Below are 18,477 nucleotides of genomic sequence, written 5' to 3' on the forward strand. Positions count from 1 at the left end.
TTTCCATAAAGCTCCTAAAGCCTTGTTTGTGTTCCTGCTTTATACTGATTGTGTTCCCATCCCCAAAACCGACAGCTTGGGGCCACAGCTAACGAGCTCCTTGGCTGATTTTAAAGAATAGATGAGTGAAAATAATGGTTAAATTTGGCTCCGTACCAGTCCCATGGGACACTCACTCACAGTGACAGCTCTCTTTTTGGTTCAGTTGAAGTAATTACATTATTTTTGTATGAAATGGATAAAAAATGAGGAGGATTCTCTAGTTAGATTCTGGGTTTGGTGGTAAATGCAGTATGTTTGTAACTAAAGCAAATGTAACACAGCCAGGTTTATATCCTGGGAAATTTCCAAATTATACAATGAAATCGAGCCTATTTTTGGCAGTACCGGGTGGGGTCGATTGTTTCAATCTGAAACTAAACCAAAATTAAGCCGTGCTGATTGACTTCACCTTTACTTCTTAGTTTAGCCCCAGAACGTGAAGTAAAAATAAATAAATAAATAAATGAAGTGTAAACTTGCTAAAATAGGGCTGGCACTTTGCTGTGTTTTATTTGGTTATTTAAACCCACCCCCAAAGAAACATTTTTGTCCAAGTGAAAGTTTGCAGACCAAGACCCTTAGACAATTTCTCTCAGGCGCACACACACTAATTCACAGAGAAGGGGGTGGTTCTGTTGTTTTGTGAACAGAACAGGCCAGAACGCTCTGCAGCAAATGTACATTCATTAAGTGACTGAATTTTAAAAATAAATTGTTTGGAATACACTTGATTTCAATTAAAGAGTTAGGAGATCTCCTAATTCCTCAAACATCTGAACAGGATAAGGCCAGATTTTCACTTTTTCTGTAGCAGATACAGAACACGTTGATAACATCAAATAACCCCCCGCTGTAAGTGGGGTAGGTTGGAGATGCAGGACAAAGGGAGTCAAGGCCCCAAGAAGACGCACCTTTAAACTAGGATTAACCTCTAGTGCCTCTAAATATTCACTATCATATTTGCTGATTTTCACTAGGCATTAGATTAGCATTACTGTTTCCTAAATACATTATGTCATAATATTTACCTTTTGTGGCTCTGTATCTCACTCCTTCCTGCCCCAGGAACAACAGATGTGTAGTTTTGTTTTTGATGTTAAAACATGAATTTTAAAGGAAAGAGGACAGGGAGAAGCTTGTGGTTTCCTTATCACCGAGATGATTTTTAATAGGGTTTCTTCTGCTCCTCCAACTGAGAACTGCATTGTGGAAATGGCTGTTTCCATACACCCGGTGTGCAGAAACCCTTATTTCCTCCCTGCCACAGAGGTTTAGTGCAGCCGTCAGAGCTGGCCCTGGGTTCTGGGGTGGAGAAAAGGGACTAGAGTCCATTTTGTCTGCTGTAGCTGAAGTCGGGCTCTTCGATCTCAGTTTCTGTTATGTCTGAGATTTTGGAGTGTGTCCTTCCGATTTCTTCCAGAGCACAGGCCAGGGAGTCGAGGTCGCCGTCGTGCTGATGTCGGGCTTCCCAGAGGTCCAGGATGACGGCAGATGGACTGCTTTGGGTGGCAAAATAGGAGAGATTCCTGAAAGGAGGGGAGACAAAGGCAAAACAAACAGGATGAGGAAGAGTATATACTGTAGCTGCCGTGAATGTGAAAGTGCCCTCTGTTCTGCCTACCGCTATAGATGTGTTAAAAAAACTAAAAACCTTCAGCAAGACCTAGATGAGATGAGGGGAGGGAACCCCCAAGAGGACACACGGGTGCATTTCTTCTGCAGGTGTCACTTGCTTGGTTTAGCAGAGGTGAACTGAACAAGGGATGTGTGTATTCTGAGGCACAGAAAGGCTGGCCAGCTGCGCCATCCCAGATAACTTCGAAAATAAGTCAGCTCTGGAAAGCATCGTTAGCAAACCTGGGAAGTATTTGTCTGGGAGGGGAATCATAATTTAAATTGATGCTTGCAATTATGAAGGTAGCTTTGAAGAAGCTCCTTGTAGCAACGACATGAATAGTTTGAGTGCACTGAAAGAACAGAATGGATGGGGGAAATACTGTGATGGATTACGTGGTACGGCCGACACGTGGAAATCTATGAAGTCAGGTATTTATGCTCTACCGTCTGGTTTTATAACTACATTTTGGGTTGTTTAAACTGCTCAACAACTTCCTTTTTCTATCTATAAATTTGATTTTATAAAAATAGATATTGCGAAGACCCTACCAGGTGTCTCCAACACAGAATCAAAAGTTAAAGGTTATCACAAATTTGCTCTAACACAAGTCAGTGTAATCTCCTCAGTACTCTGTCGCCCAGCTTCCAGAGAAAGAAGAAGTCTCCTCCAGCTTCCTCCACGCGTGAGGAACAGAAACCAGGGGAGATTAAAAGTGCCTGACAATGGGTAGTAAATGCTGATAAGTAAAGTAGAATTTTTTCACACTCTCATTGCTGCAAGACTATAAATTGCTTTTTTCTTTGGTCCAGATGTGGTTTATTGAGATTCCCATGCAAAACAACAAGTCAACGAAAAGTTATTTTGCTTGATTTAAGTATTCCTCTACCCTCTTGGGAACATATTTATGGTGTTTGTGATAATCACAAAATATTTCTGTGAGTGAACTGCCTCCACCGATTTAATTTAGCCAAGCAGAAAAAGCAAAATAAGTAGTAAATTAGTTTTTACAGCATCTTTCAGTTTCAATAATCATAATATTATTACTCGTAACAGTAGAGCATGACTGTCTTTTTTAAATATGCCTTTTCCTTAGTAAAAAAATCTGAAAAATGTGTAATTCATTTTGGAATACAAAATATGTAGATAGAAACCAAGGCAATGGGCTGTATGATTTTTTTTTTTGAGAGAGCACATGCAACCTCCTAAGTGCTTTAAACCACTGCTTCCACAGCACACAACAGTCCCCAAATCCTTCTACAGTCTCGTCTTGTAGCACGACCCCACTCCTGTGGGTGCACAAAGGAAACCAAACCAGAGCAACGGAGCTCAGAAGCAAAGCTCAGGTAGGACAGGGCACAGGGGCTAATTCAGGGGAGAAATGCAGTTCCTGTTCTCAGCAGCCAGGTCTATATAAAAGAATGTACCAACTACAGCTTATCCTTGAGATATGTTAATTACTATGCAGACATCTTTAATACCAGCAAACAAACAAAAAAACCCACAACAGCAGCAAATTATTCCCATTGCATATGTAAATGTTCACCTTTCATAATTGCTTTCCATTACCTGTTAATGCTGTTTTTTTGTGCTAACATCTGCCAGTCTTTGCCTTTGGCGTTGGGTGTGTCAAACGTTGCACAGATTCGTTGTCTAATCGAGTAGGGGATTTTGAATGCTTTTGGACCCATCTGTGCAGGGAAGTTGCCGTCGTCATGTGCAAAGAAAGTGATGGTTTCTCTTTCATTCTAAACAGAATGCAAAAGCAAAGCAGTTAGTCAGGGCGTCGGGCTTTGGCTGCCGCGGGGCTGGAGGTGGCTCTTCAGCATCCGTACACCGAGTCCCGTCACACGTTCCTGGCTGGAAACGGGGAACCGTGACACGGTTTGTGCCCGGTCTCTTCAGCACGAGGGTCGCTGTGAGTGCAAGAGGTCACTGCTCTTTCTGCTGTGACCTACCCCTATGGGTGCATCAGGAGCCTGTCTCTGTACATCTGCGGGTGCATCAGCTCTGCTTTTGGAGGAAGAAAGAATCAAACCTGAGCCTGAGAGTCCAGGTGTAGATTGTAGAATTGATAACAGAAAATTACATAGCTAAGGGGGATTTTTCTGATTTGTGAAATACCTCTCCTAGAACTCCTAGAAATCACAAGCGCCTATGTATAAAAACATATAAAATAATGTCATTTTCCTTCTAGAAGTTTCCTCCTTCGGTTTATTTTGGAAGACGAAGGCCAGTAGAGCAGTGACTGGTAGATCAACTGCCACAAAAGCATATGGGTTTCTAAATCTTTAATTGCTTTAGCCTAAAATATGGACAGATAAATCTCTCATTTGTGATTTTTTAAAAACACCTAAATCTTTAAGTACCTCAGTTCTTCCATGTTAAAAATCCCTTTGGAATCCAGGTCCTTTTGTAGATCTGGCCCATTCTTTTCCTATGAAATTCTATGAGTCTTGGGTAACAGTCATGTTTCCATGCATTACTCGTTTCAGTGCAATGCAGCATAAATATTAAACAACACTGATGCTATAGTCTCCTCATATAACATTTATGACGCATCCCAAAAGTCATCCATGCAGAGTAATAGCAGAGCTGTAGATATATCGCATGCTCTGACTGTTTAAATTAAATATGCAGAACAATAGTAGATTTTCATACCCTGCACGTGTGAGATAAGCTACTGCTACCTGGTTAGTTCAGGGAATTGTAAGGCAATGAGCAATTCAAGTATTCAGTTGTTATTTATATATTTATTTTACAGTCAAATTATCCTCACTCTTCAATCACTTTTTGAGATAGGCCAAGAAAGCCTTCCATACCAGCAAATCCATTTGAAGTCAGAATTGTAACAGCTCTGGGGAGCTGTGGGCAGATAGGTCCCTTTTTAAAAAAAGGAGAGGGAAAAAAAAGGCAGCATTGTATTGAGAAATAGAGAGAATGACAGCAGTTTTTTATAAAATAGCAATAAAGAACTGGAAAAATGCTTGGATGTATTCTGAGGATGTTTTTGTACAGAATGATGCTTGGGGGTTTCTTATTTAGTTGCATTCTCTGTATAGCGCATTTAGCAATGGGCATATATCTTTAATCCAGAATTTATCTGGATTAATCAACAAAGATGCTAAATAATCTTAAAAAAGCAGCTGACGTTTTCATTGCTGTAGGACACATCTTGCTTGGCTAAATGTTTGATTTCTTTCACCTGTGAGCAAAGCTACAGTCCTTGCAAGACATTCTGCGTATACAAAGATGCTCTAGTAATGAATGGCCCAAGAGCATACAGGCAATCCATCTAGTTTCAATTCTCAGTGCTCCACAAGCGAGTCAGAAACTTTTTGCAAGGAAACTATTACTACCAACTCAAATATAAATTATTTTTAGTGCTGTAGAATCTCTGTGCTTTGATTTCTGCTGGAAATCTGTTGTTCCAGTTTTGAACAGGGCGTAAGAAACTACACAGAGAAAGGACAAAAGTGGGGAGGCATCACGTCTCACACGACACAGCAACTTAACCAAGGAGAGAGAGCTCTGTACCTCTAGGATGGATGTCTGGATCTGTAGGATTTGCTCGTGCCCCTTGACTTGCCGGACGCAGATCTTGCAGGAGAGCTGGGTGGTGGCGGGGCTGTAGCGCTCCAGGGAGAAGGCACAGTGCAGCGGCTTCTGGCTGTTGCACCACACGCGGGAGAACGGGACTTCCTGCGAGAAACAAATCCCACCCGAATGGGGAGGCAGGTGTGAGAGAGAGAGAAGTTGTGACAATTGCAAAAGAGGAAAAAAAATCCATGATTTTTCTCTGCAATCTTTGCTTTTTTACTAACAACCTGCAAACTCAAAGTAGGACAAAACTAGTAAATGATGATTAAATTGATAAATACTAAGATTATTGAAAAGCTTAGATTTCATTCAGTGACACAAAGGATGAGGGACTCTCAGACAGACTTCACTTACTGCACCTAGGCAGGGATCAGAACCCTCACTCTGGTCTCTGTCACCTTGCCAGCACCTTGTGCTGCACAGTCCAACAACAGGCACTATTAGTTGGTTTTATTTCCAAACTAACATCAGCCGTAAACCCACTATGGTGTTCTGCACTGTAGCCGTGAAGGCATGTAAATAGTAAAACCAATTAAATCAAACGTGCTCTCTAGTAATTTCAAAATATTGGAAAAATACTGTAGAATTGTCAACCTGGAGAATAGTGTAAAAAGGGAAAAGACGACCGATACTAATATTTCATTCTGTTCTATCTTAGCATTCATCCATGTGATTATGGGACTGAGTGACCTCCCAACTAATCATTTGTCATAATTAGCTGTTTAAATCAAGTACACCATGCACTTAATAACTCTTACGGTCAGTCTGTATATGGAAGCTCACCTAAGAGCTTACAGCTCAGAAAATGTGCTTTTCTTCATTCTTGCCTTCCTATAAGCAATTTTTATAGGGTTTAGGTTATGATCCTTTCTCTATCCCTGAAGAAACCAGCAATGCACTGGTCATCTGAGAGCGTACAGCTCAGCAGCCTCACCCTGTTCTGTAAAATACAGTCAAGACTAAGCTGAGGAGAATCTCGTACTCGCAGCCGATACGCGGTTTAGGCTTCCTGAGCGTTCCAGGCTCTCTGTGACGATGCACTGAGCGGTAACGATAAGCTCTGCCTGTAGATCCCCCGTTGGTAGCCGTAGCCGTGGCAAGATACCAACAGTGATAAAGAAAACATTAGCAAAATATTAGAAGTGGAGCAACTGTAATTAGATTTTTCCAGAGTGATCATCTCTGCTTTCATTCAGAGTGGAAGAATCACTCAGCTGAAAAGAATTATATGAAACTTAATACAGGGGGGCAAAGCATGGTGGAACCACGAGTGTTTCGGGGATTCCAGAACTGCTTTCAGTTTTATTCTCCCTTTATAATTAAGTTCCCAGCAGACAGAGGGAATGTAAATCATTTCGTAGCTACAGACAGACACTGGATCCTCCAGGAGACACAAGAGACTTGAGAGCTGTTTTTAACAGCTCAAAGGTGCCCGTCTGGCTTCTCACCATCCTGTCACAGCCTCTCCCCGCTCTGACACCCAGCCAGGTTTGAAGGGTTCCCCCAGTAACTGAAAATGACGCGGTTTCTTTCATTTCTTAAGTTGTAGCATAAATTATATTCTTATGATAGAAGAATTTATCTGGCTATAGATGGGGGTATCTAAGTTTCAGAGCACACTGCACTCGTGTTTTGGAGAACATGGCAATTTAAAGAATTGGTTTTGCCAGAATACGGACTGACAGGTCACTGCCTCGCTGTGGGCTCCCGGGGAAAGGGAGATTATATAGTTCTAATTAAGTTCTGTATTTTAAAAGACCAGCCCACTCTATGTGCCAGCACATCGCTTATAATTTCCACTTACCAATATACTTGGAAATTCTTTTGTTTTGATTTTTACTTTCCTGTCTTCAGCAGCCTCCTTAATTAACGTAGTACAGAAAAAATAATTTGTTCTTCCTCAGCTCTAATTCTTAGTACAGACATGCTGTAATTTGAACTTGTGGCATTTAAATGCTTACATTTAAATCCAATTTTCAGCCATATATTCATACTTATATCGAAATCTTAATGACAAAGATATCAAAAACATCTTCATGAGTCATAAAGTACAAGCTTGCACTTCTTAAAGTGAAAAATTTAAATCGTTCTTTTAAGTATGAAATCGGTATCTGTCAAAATCATAAAGCAATGCATTTTTGTTGCGTACTTAAGATTAAATCCACACCTTTCGAAATTAACCATTGTCTTATTTGGGTTACGCCTGTCAGTGAGAACTCTTACTGCCTCTGAATTCAAGTGCGAACAGCTAAACTTGGCAAGTACCTGACAGGCAGTGAAGGGTTTAATTCTCCAAAGGAAAGGCGGGATATCAAGGACGGATATCTGCAGACTGAAGGTATTCCCTTGGAAAGGCAAAAGTTTTGGTTCCTCCAGTAGTTGTCCTCCTTGGAGTCTTTCATCCAAAACCACTTCCTGCAACGGCAGAGGAGGAAAGAATTTTTTCAGTATTGGGAACAAATACCAAATCTAATGAAAGTTGCTCCTTCTGGAAGGTGCCCAGTTCAGCGACAGCGTTATTGGGGCCCAGCAGGGGGGTATTTCTCTCATGGGCACTGGCATTTGTATTTCACCTTTGGAGTGAAAAGGATGGGTAGGTGTCATCAGCTCGATTCCCATGTACATCGTGATGGCACTTGTGACATTGAATTCTCTCGTTGGCCACCACAGTATCGATACCTACCCATCAGACTGGGAGCGCAGCACTGGAGCAGGGAACTTCTAAGGGTATTGAAACACACTGTTTTGCTGAATGTCACAATCATTTAAGAAACAAGATGGTACAGTAGATCAGGTTGCTATGGGTGAGGGCTTTTGTGGGTTTTTTTGATTTAATGTACTGAAGGTAAAATTCAGCATGCATGAATCGCTGAGAGACGGCACCGTGCTGTATGGAGCAGTGTGAGAAAAATAAATGGTAGTTCTGAACAGGATTGATCTCATTTCCCTCTTGTGGGCCTCTTTTGTAGTTGTGTTGCACAATTTTGTGGAAGTTTTTTTTCTGTATATTTAAAAGTTCCAAAGATTTTTGTCCGTTGTGTATAAACCTGCTGCACAATACGGAATGCACATGGGCAGGGCACAACCGACGCGGAGTCGCTGAAGGCATCAGGCAGCGCAGGTTTAAATGAACTGAGTGTGTGACTCGGAGCTCCTGGGGTGTGTTCACTAACGCCTAAGAAGGAACTGGGGCCTCTGAATTTCAGGCAGACTCAGCCAGGGAGATACTGGGAGCCCACGAATTGTCTAAGTGCTATAAAGGGTATAATTACAAAGCTATTGTAAGTATTTAACAATCCTTTCAGTGGCTTTGCTTTTATTAGAAGCACATAGACATTAGTGTGTGTTTCATTAGCGTTTCTATTCTGTACCATAGGAACAGGAAGCAAAAAAATAGTCTGTCACAACTGTCTTCATTTCAGTTCCCAAAAGAAAACCATTTAGTTAAAGGTTCTTAGTTTACTAAGGCTGTAAAAGCCTGTGAATGTCATTGTTTTGTCTTGGAATACCATGTAGAAAAATCATGCTAATTTTAATCTCCACTGGGGATTGTTTTATGGTTTGTTGGTTTTTTTCTTTAAAGGGAAAACGCACAATTATTTTTTTTTATATAAATAAAAGGATGGTGAGACAATCTCCTTCTTCTTGCTCAAATTGTAAACAGAGAAGGAAATCCTTAACTTGAGTAATGGCAGTGTAAGGGTAATGAGCGTGATAAATACTGTACATCTAATGATAATGACGAGCATTTTCTGCTCACAGTGGAGTCGCACTCGGCTCCAGATGCCGGCTCTGCCTGTGCCGTGGAGCAGCCGAGGCTCCGAGCCCAGCCTGACCCTGCTCATCAGCTGTAGCTTGTGCTGGGTCAACCGTGGCTGCCTGGTTTTTGGTTAGAAATGGGGGCAGAGTGGGGTTCCATCCGCCTGGCGACAAATGGAAAGACGGTTTGCCTGTCCTAAAGCTCTTGCAGTGTAAACCCACGAGTGAAACAAGAGCACAGGGACATTAAGGGATTTATAACAAGTCATGCAGCAGTGGCATAAAAAAATACAGTGTTCTCATTCGGGTGAGTTCTGGACTATTTCTGTTGCCCAAGGACAAAGGAGCGTTAGTATTCTATGGAAAAATAACTAAAACCAAATGAACGAAGTGAAACCATTTACCTGAAACGCACAAGGTGTGTTATCCATACAATATACTCTCAGATTGTAATCCAGAGAATTGCAAGACAGGCAGCCAAAAACCGCTACTTTCAGCTGTCGAACGGCGCAGTCAGAGATCGGTTCCCCAATTAGAGCATAAGTTCCAAAGCTGTTTAAGAGAATGTGACAGGCATAAGGATCCAACAGGCAGTAGCAAGAAGTAGTTTCCTCTTCCACAGACATCACTTCCTGCAAAATGAAATTCAGGTTTAAAAAATAAAAAATAAAATCAATAGGCCTTGACAGTAGGAGTCATGACATTATTTGTTTATTTTTCTTCAAGTGGAATGCAGAGTATTTCTGAGGCAGCCTGCACACTCCTTACTCCTGTCGACCTCAGGGCAGGGGAGAAGGCAGACTCCCCCTATGAGCAAATACTCCCCGTTTAGCCCTGAGTCAGCAATAGGATTTATGGCAAGATACTGTGCAGAATTCAGTGTGTACAGCATATAATAGTAATGATGATGTGTAAGCGATTTTAGCATCTTTTTTCAAGTGCTCTTGACTTTCTAGCTAATTTTTTTCCCCAATGTCAAGTTACGAAATTACCTTGCAGATTAAAGTCAATAAGCAAACCTTGAACAATAGTTGGTATTTGACTTCCTTTCAGAACATCCATTACAGTTATGTTTACCTTCATCAGAACACTACCCATCCCCCTCGCCTGCCTTTCATGCTTGGTTTTGCCTTCCAGCACCATGAGATGAGGTGTGGGAGCAGTCTGTAGCCTGCTGTTAGGCTGCTCCTGAATTCCAGGGTGCTGGTACCCAGCACTGACGGAGCTGAGTGAGTGGGCAGTGCCGCTGCGGCAGGGAAACTGAGCTGAACTGGAAAAGGTTTACACGAGAGCAACAAACACTAGCGTGGTTTAGAGGAGGAGAAGGGCAGAGCGAGTTATGGTATCCACGAATGCTTTAACTACTCTTTTTTCCCCTCACAGTGCAATGAACCAAACAGTTCCAGCAGCAGCCAGGCAATAAAATCTGATTGACTATGGATTTGTGTCTAGTTACTGGGTTCTGTGGTTCTAATCACATGTACACTTTATGGTTGGGAAATTCAGCCCCTTTCCATAGTGTGTGGATTTCTGTAATGTTGAGTAACAGTTCGGTTCATGCTTTAGCCATCCCTTCAGGGCTGTTATCAGCAGGCTGGCTGCCCAAAGGGTGCAGAAGGTTTAACGTTTGAGACTGCTGCCTACCACGCAGCTTCACTCAGAGATGGCCAGTGGGCTTAAAACATGCAGGTGGACAGACACAAATGACTAAAAGCCCATGTCATGAATGCACAAAGCTTCATTTCCCCAGTAAATCAGGATTACAAAATACACTTTCAACTAAAAAAGCAAAATATTTCATTTAATGTACACTGATCCTTCAGAGGTTATGAGCACAGGGGGATCAGTGAATGCCCTTTAAAATGACATGGACAAAGAGACCTCTTGATTGAAAAATTTAAAAATCAAGAGGATCCTTCCAGGTTAAAAAAAAAATTCAAGTGTGTATTTTTAACCAGTTCCATAATTAACTTTATGTCCTGATAAATTCTTGTCCTGATAAATTCTTGTGTGGATATAATGATCTGTTCTGACATGAGCCATGATCTATCAAAATAATGTTTTCAAAAATTATTGGCTACTGGCTCCATTATTAGGTGATCTGCGAAAATACTACTTTCTCATGTGACACGGGCTAGATCATAAAGTTGACCCTTTCTTGTTCATCATGGTAAAATAGTTGAAAATAGTTTAGTGGCTTCTTAACAAAATGCAAAATCTTTTTAAAACTGATCCTTTAAGATGACTCTTTCTATCACTTACATAATCTTTGACCTGCATGAGTAAGAGTACCCACGTTCCCATCGTTAGTACAGCCTTTGCAGTGGGAGCAGAAGTCTAAACTCACCTCCCATTTCCCTTGCTGGGTCCTTTTTTTCAAGTGAATGTTCCAGTGCTCGGAGTTCACTTCTGCGCAGTGTGGTATCGTCAAGGCAAAGGGAGAGCTGACGGACAACTCTGAGGGTCCACAGGTTACTTCTGGTCCCAGAAGAACATCTGAGCCTTCTGGCTGTAGGCTTGGGGGGGAGACAATAACGTCTGTCAGTGTTTTTAAATAAGGAGTGAAAATTTACTTCAACTGCAAGTTTTAAAATATAGTTTCGTTAAAATATACATCCCTCAATCATCCATTACAGAAAAGGGTAAGCAAACCCATTGCTGTGCTGATGTTCCTGTATAAGCAGTAGCTGGGGATGAAACAAAACTATTAAACCACATCTACTGAAATCGTTGGCTGGTCAGTTTAGGATTCTGGTCTTTAAAATACATTTCAATTTGCTTAAACCAAATAAAACACTAAAATTACTCCATACAAGTAAGCCTTGCTTCATGCACCAGCTGGTAGTATTACCATCTCATTCTGCCTTCAAAGACTGTCATCAACAATATTTTCACAGTAGTGAAGATAAAACAAATTACGGTCTAAAAACACAGTCTCATAAATTTTTCCAGATTGAGTGTGATCTGCCTGGTTTGCAAACACATTTCTATTCTGCAGGATGAACGAGGTCGGTAACGCAGAGCAGACGTCAGGGACAGGACTTCTCTGCTTAAATTTAGAGCTCGGTGAAGTAGGTCCATGCGTGTGGGCTCCGTTACAGCCAAAGAGCCCCATCAGCACAACTGAAGTCTAGGGATTCAGCTCATCTGAATGTCATCACCGACGGCTGGTTAAATTAACTGCTTGCTAAATTATAAAGATGAAGTAAGAACCACCTTCTCTTCTATTCAAACCTAAATTTAACCCTGTTCCACATACATGTGCTTTCCTTACCTCTCACAACATACACCTGGGCAGAGCCAGCCACAAAGGAGATGAGATTCCCATCTTGGAGATTAAAGCTGGCAACGGAAACCTCTGTCCTGTTGGGGCTTGGGGGGGAGGAAGGGGCAGTTGATTTTTTTCTTTGCACAGTAATCCATCATCTGTCTTTTATGACTCAAATTTTTGGCTTCTAAATTACTGGACATGTAATTCACTCTTAAAGCAAATGGTGTTTCCAAGATAAAGATAAGAACCTCAACCAAGATATAAATTAGATGATATAATAATAAAATGAAGGTGTAAATTAGGGGAAAATGAGGATATACTCCCACTGCCGTGTCGCAAGTGAACAACAGCACGGCCCTTGGAGCACTGCGATAGCAGGGGGCAGCACCCAGCCCCTGCCCACACCGAGCCCAGCGCCCCTTCTGTGTGACCCAACCCGACTTGGACAGCCCATGAAAGCAAACAGCAGTTACCCCAAAACACCTCTCTTTCCAGCCAATTTAAGAAATCATCCGGTTACGTACAAAGAAAAATGTCTCAGAATTATTAGATACCCTCAAGCCAACTTTTATCCATATTTATTTTTCAGTGCGGCGTTCAGTTGGGGTGATTGCTCTCTGCTGTACCTCGGCGAGGGCTGGTGCCTTCCCGTGTCCTGCTCCCTCCCTTATCTCGGGTTTGATGCAGCTGCAGGAAGGGGGTAACAAAAGCCTATTTCCAGAGAGCGAGGCAAACCTTCGTTTTTTAACTTACTCGGTGCATTTCTATCCTATCTCTCTCCCAACACACACGTCCTTTGCCAAGCGGCTGCTGCTGACAAACGCATGGAACACCGGGGGGGGGGGGCGGGGGTGGAGCTTTGCTGAAGTTGCCTCCGGTACCAACCTTGACAATTCAGCTTCAATAATGGGAGCAAAATAGAGGTTATTTTGTTTTCGGCACAACACCCTTAGGAGATGTGAATCCAGAGTTTTAGTTACGCTACTGGTGATAATTTCTGTCAGAAATAGCTCAGATTTTGCAAGTATCGGGAATGAAACAAAACACAAATATACAAGATACAAAAAGAAATGCTGTCAGGAGTGGCAGCAGAGTCCTGGTGGCAGCCCAGCAAAGTCCATGTGAAGGACAACTGGGAGACTATGGTTGTCATCTACCAAATGCCCTCCCACCCACCAAAATAGTAACAATTTTAAAGAAATATTAAGAGGCCCAAGGCACTGTGACGGTGTGGGCTCTGGTCACAGCCGCTGGCAGATTCCCAGGGTCACGCTGTGCCGTTCCCGACCGCGTGCCCCACGGAGAGAGCCATAGCAGGGACGGGTGTGAATGACCAACCACAAACTGGCCTGAAAGGAGCTATTTAATTGCTTTTAGAGAATCATTGCCCTTGTAGAACATATTGGACAAACATATGGGAATTCTGGGAATTATTTAATGCCAAATGAACTGAAATCAGTTAATTAGATGAACTCTCGTACTTGTTGCAAGCAGTGAGAGTCCTCTGTGTAATAACTGACATGGCATTAAGAGTCTCGCGCAGTTCTGAGCCATTTATGAGCCAAGGCAGGAAAGGGAAACATCACCAAATGCGAATATTTAATGTTCCATGGCTGCGAGTAACAAATCAGTAACCAGAGCTGTCCCCTCAAATCCATCAAAATCAAAGCGCTGTAAGTTTTCTTACTCGAGCTACTTAATTTTTAATGGTGCTGCATCTTCAACTTGCAAAATAAAGAAAATCTATCCTCTTTCTCTAATCCTTTATTTTACCCCACCCCCAAGCACTGTGCCTGCCCAGGTGAACAGTCATCTGCATTCCAGGGGGATCTGCACGACAGCCCGTGTCCTCGTGGCGCCGTTCTGCACGTGATTCCCTTCCCCACACACGGGGAGACCGGGCACCAACCCTGAGCTGCTGGGACCACCCCCCCCCCCGGCACACAGGAGCCCCCGGGCAGGAAGAGACGGCTCCCGGCACAGCACCGTCCACAGCCACCAGAAAAGTCCTTTATTCTGCCCAGTTCCTATGGGTGCGAGATTCATCAGTCTTGCCTCAACTACCTGGAGAAAAAACACTGTATTTTGATGGAAAAAATAAATGAATGTTTGCTTTTGTCTCACTATAGAATTTAAAGAAGAAGGGAAAATCTCCCTGTGATAATCTTTGGTTTGGTTTGTTACCTCTGCTGCTGCCCACAAAAAAGGAAAACAGTAGGCAAAATTTGCTGCTTGTTTTTAATTAACCTATATTAATTCATTTCTGCAGAACCCTTGCAGATAAAACAGCTGGGTTGGGGTTTTTTCTTCCTTCCTTTTACATATCTTAATCTTTCATTGAAAATGATCAAAAACCTATGGCAGTAGATGGGGATGGAATATGAAAGTTTTCACAAAGGAGTTCAGATATCAGAAGAGGGAAAAAAAATAGATTTCATTTTAAGTTTTGAAAAATATTTCTGGGCTTTAAAATTTATAGGCAGCTCTGCATCTTTCAGCTCTTAAAGGAAAATTCCAGCAGTCATTTGGCTATAAGTTATTGTGAGTAAATATTTACTATATAAGGAGTTATTATCTTCTTTCCATATCTCCTCAGAGATACCTGCCAATTTTCAGTGCTTTTAGCTGAACATATGTTTAAGGTGAGGGAGGTAAGAGAAATAACTGATGCAAAGAACTATCAGCAACTCTCCTGTCTCCAGCTGTAAGAACCTGCCCTTGATTACTATTTCTAAAACCTGCCCCTCTCACAAGCACTCAAAGCAAGGCTTCATCAGTGAAACCACCCGTCACCTGCCACCAACAGCTCCTGAAATTATCCTGAAATTAATCAATTAAAGTTACACTACAGATGAGCCACTTAGCTCTGGAATGTAAATTATGAAGGGGTAGTACCTGGACTCCTTTTGAGTGATGGCGAGATAGATTTCCCATGAGCTCTCTTCAGGAATAGCTCCATGAGGTATCAACAAACTGACTCCTACAAAAGAGCAAAGGCAGAGCTTACCTTTGGGAAAGGCACTGGATGGAAAGAGCAAAGCACAACTGGCCTCTCATCGACCAGATCTACAAGGCCACCTCCTAGAGCAGGAGAACGCTTCTCTGAAATAGGGGTTCCCACTACAGCATTATCAGATGAATGCAAGATACGTTATGATCCAGATAGTTATTAATATTTAACTGTCTTTATTACAGAGGCTGGAATTACGTAGACTCACATGCCTAAAAATTTTTTGCTCCAACAGAACTCTTGGAGAGTTGACTTCCCATTGGTTTGTGTCTCTAAAGGACCCTGGATTCATAGTCTAGATGTGACTGACGGGCTTTTATCTGATGCAGCAACAGAACAATCTCTTTTGAGTTCCCCATTTAATTGTTCTTGGTTTGGGGGCTTGGTTTTTTGTGTTGGGTTAAATTATCTAATTGATGGGACTATCATTGTATAAAGTAGTTAAATAATATGAGGGACTTCTCCATTTATGACTTAACTGACTTCGTGCTTCTGCCTTTGAATATTCATTCCCGAACATAAAAACAATCTGTGAAGAAACGAACACATTCCATGTATTGTGCGTGACTGTACAATAAATACTGTATCCCTGAATGTTATACTGTTATCAATCTTCATTAAATACAGACCATATTTTTTATGGTAACCTTTAAAGTACACATTTTATGAAAGATGAAGGGTAAGGCTCTAAAGCATCCAGTTCAACTAGATACTAAGAGATAAGCCTGGACACAATAGTCAAATGAAATCAAAGTTGAATTTAAAGGCGACTTTGATTAAAGATCACCAGAGTTCAAAAGATCTCGTCTTCGCTAGCAATGGTGGTATCTGGCGATTTCTGCTACATTTGCCATTTTGAAAAAGAAAGTATCCAACATAAGGAATTTTATTCAGCCCGATACAATGATGTACAAACATAGTGCAACGTCCTGCAGGAATAGGATTTTAACATCCTTTATTTGATTCTAGTTTGATGCTGTCTGTTTGCAGGTAATGCAACAAGCAATTTCTTAAGTCTAAAATGTGTCTCACAAAACTGTCACAAAGAAGTCACCAAACAAACTCTGCTTCTTAAACAAAGCAAATTGAGCATCTCTGCCATGGTGTTTCGGTGTGTGGCCCAATCCTGAAATGCCCCTTGACTTTGAAGTGCCCCACTATGGAAATCTGTCGAGCTATTAAGCTAAAATAAAGAGAAAACCAGAAAGGCAGGAGTAAATGCTAATGAAAGCCGCGCTACAGTTCTCATCGAGAGGGGAAGTTTTCTCCAGAGACGTCTGTTTGCTCTGTGCTGCAGACTTTAATAACATAATGAAGTCTGACAACGTTAACGCAGTCAGATGTCGATGCGGGTACATTCTGCTTTGAATATCCCCCATTATGTAAGATGCTGATCCAGTATCAACCTCCTTCTGGGGAGCCCTTCTTTTGGATCAGGATCCAAGTCAGCAACAGCTTTGATTAATAGGACTTTCGTGCTGAAGACATCAAGAGAGGCAGTAATTTATAACAGTTCAAATAGGCATAATGCCTCCTTACTACTCATCTCAGGCTTTGTTCTGATCAGTCATCTCCTGTGTGGGCAACATGCTCTACTTCCCAAGATTTGCATCAAGGGAGCCCCTACTTTTTTCTTTCCTTTTTTGATTTATTTAGTTAGTTATAGAAAACTACATCAGGCAAAAAAAGTTTAATCTAAAATTATTTTATATGCTTTTAATAGAAAAGATCTACTCACCTGTGTTTGGAACCACTAAGCGGCCACCGAGGTGTCCAAAAATGGCAGTTGTCTTCAGCTCGCTTCGCGTCGAGATAGAAGAGAGGTTCTGAATATACGTCGCCTTATTTCTAGCCTGGATTGTACCGAACGCTCTACTATTGCCATGAGGAAAAGTTCCTGAATGTGCCTTTCCGTGATACTCAGCCCTCTCCGTCACCCCGAGGGACACCATGAAGGAACTCTGAACCTTGACCTTGATGTCTGACAGCGGGTTGAAGAGGGACGACTCCGTCATCAGCTCCTTGTCCATGGGGTCCTGCAGGCAGATGGGGCCGCTGTAGGTTCTGCTCACTGTCAGGTCAGGCTGCATGGAGGGGTTCAGGAGCAGCGAGTTCCCTGCCGGAGTGAAGCACATCAGGGACTCAGTCACTGCGGTAAGATGCTAAATCAGAAATCTCTTTCTGACCTCTCCAGCAGTTCCTTTTGGACTTGCTCTCCCTTCCTGATCCTCTCAGTGCTCACAATCACATAAGGCAACGTTAAAAAACAGATGAAATGATGCAATAGATCTAACAGGTACTTCATCACTATGGTTTCTGCACTTCAGGCAACTCCAGAGTCCATGAATCTGAGAAGGAACTTTGGTTTTGTTCTGGAGTCAGGTTTGTGTTTATGCCTTTTTTCTTTCTTTCTTTTTTTTTTTTTTTTTTTTAAATTAAAACCCACTGGGTGAAGACACATCCTCCTGCAGACCTCTTCTGTGAGCTTACACAAAACAATAGCTTCATGCCTGAGGGAAACTGGACTGAAAAGAAAGTGGGACAAGAGTAATACAGGGAAAAATGCCTCAGCTGGTCTTTTAGGAGCATTTTAGCTCAGAAGAGGCTCTGGAAAAAAAGAAAAGGAATGGATGGATTTAGGGCCTGAATCCTTTAGCTGCTTTGGTCTTTTACTGCTTGTTTTTGTGTTTGTTTTTTTTTTGTCTGGTTCATTTTTATTAAATAGAATTTTTCCCAAAGTAACTGATTTTCTGGAAATTATCTGTACTGCACCCTTGAAAATTTATCACTTTAAGGGACTGCAGGTTGGATTGTGAACATTATAAATACATTTCTCCAAAGAATAAAATTTGGATCACACTAATCCATTGTCCGTGTGTCAGTATTGTCTCCTCTTTTCTCAGCAAACTGAACAGAGAACTGGCTTTTTTTTTTCATCTGAATTGTTTAGTTTACAAATGCTCTTATTTAAAAAAACCCAGTCAGAGAACCCAAAGGAACCGAAACTGCACTAATAGCGTCTGGCAAAAGAGAAACTGGCTGCTCAGATCGTTTCAGAGTGTCCAGAACGAATGGTTTTGAAACATCAAGTCAAACAAACAATTCCCCAGACTGAAAACAAGACTTTTAAGGGAAACTGAACAACAAAGGGAGAAGTTACTATTTGAGACAGTCATTGGG

General features: G+C 41.8%; 1 protein-coding gene across 1 annotated transcript in view; it reads right to left on the reverse strand.

The window, feature by feature from the left end:
* Positions 1–1,363: 1,363 nt before the first annotated feature.
* Positions 1,364–18,477, reverse strand: part of UNC5D (unc-5 netrin receptor D) — a 58,606-nt gene continuing 41,492 nt past the window's right edge. Inside the window, exons 9-16 of the mRNA XM_074164071.1 lie at positions 17,036–17,413; positions 15,183–15,267; positions 11,364–11,532; positions 9,421–9,648; positions 7,523–7,672; positions 5,195–5,359; positions 3,227–3,405; positions 1,364–1,568 (exon numbers count right to left, since the gene is read on the reverse strand). Of these exons, the coding sequence (XP_074020172.1) occupies positions 1,364–1,568; positions 3,227–3,405; positions 5,195–5,359; positions 7,523–7,672; positions 9,421–9,648; positions 11,364–11,532; positions 15,183–15,267; positions 17,036–17,413 (1,559 nt within the window). The remainder of the gene's footprint in view (positions 1,569–3,226; positions 3,406–5,194; positions 5,360–7,522; positions 7,673–9,420; positions 9,649–11,363; positions 11,533–15,182; positions 15,268–17,035; positions 17,414–18,477) is intronic.

Source organism: Numenius arquata, chromosome 26 (assembly GCF_964106895.1).
Source record: "Numenius arquata chromosome 26, bNumArq3.hap1.1, whole genome shotgun sequence".
NCBI lineage: Eukaryota > Metazoa > Chordata > Aves > Charadriiformes > Scolopacidae > Numenius > Numenius arquata.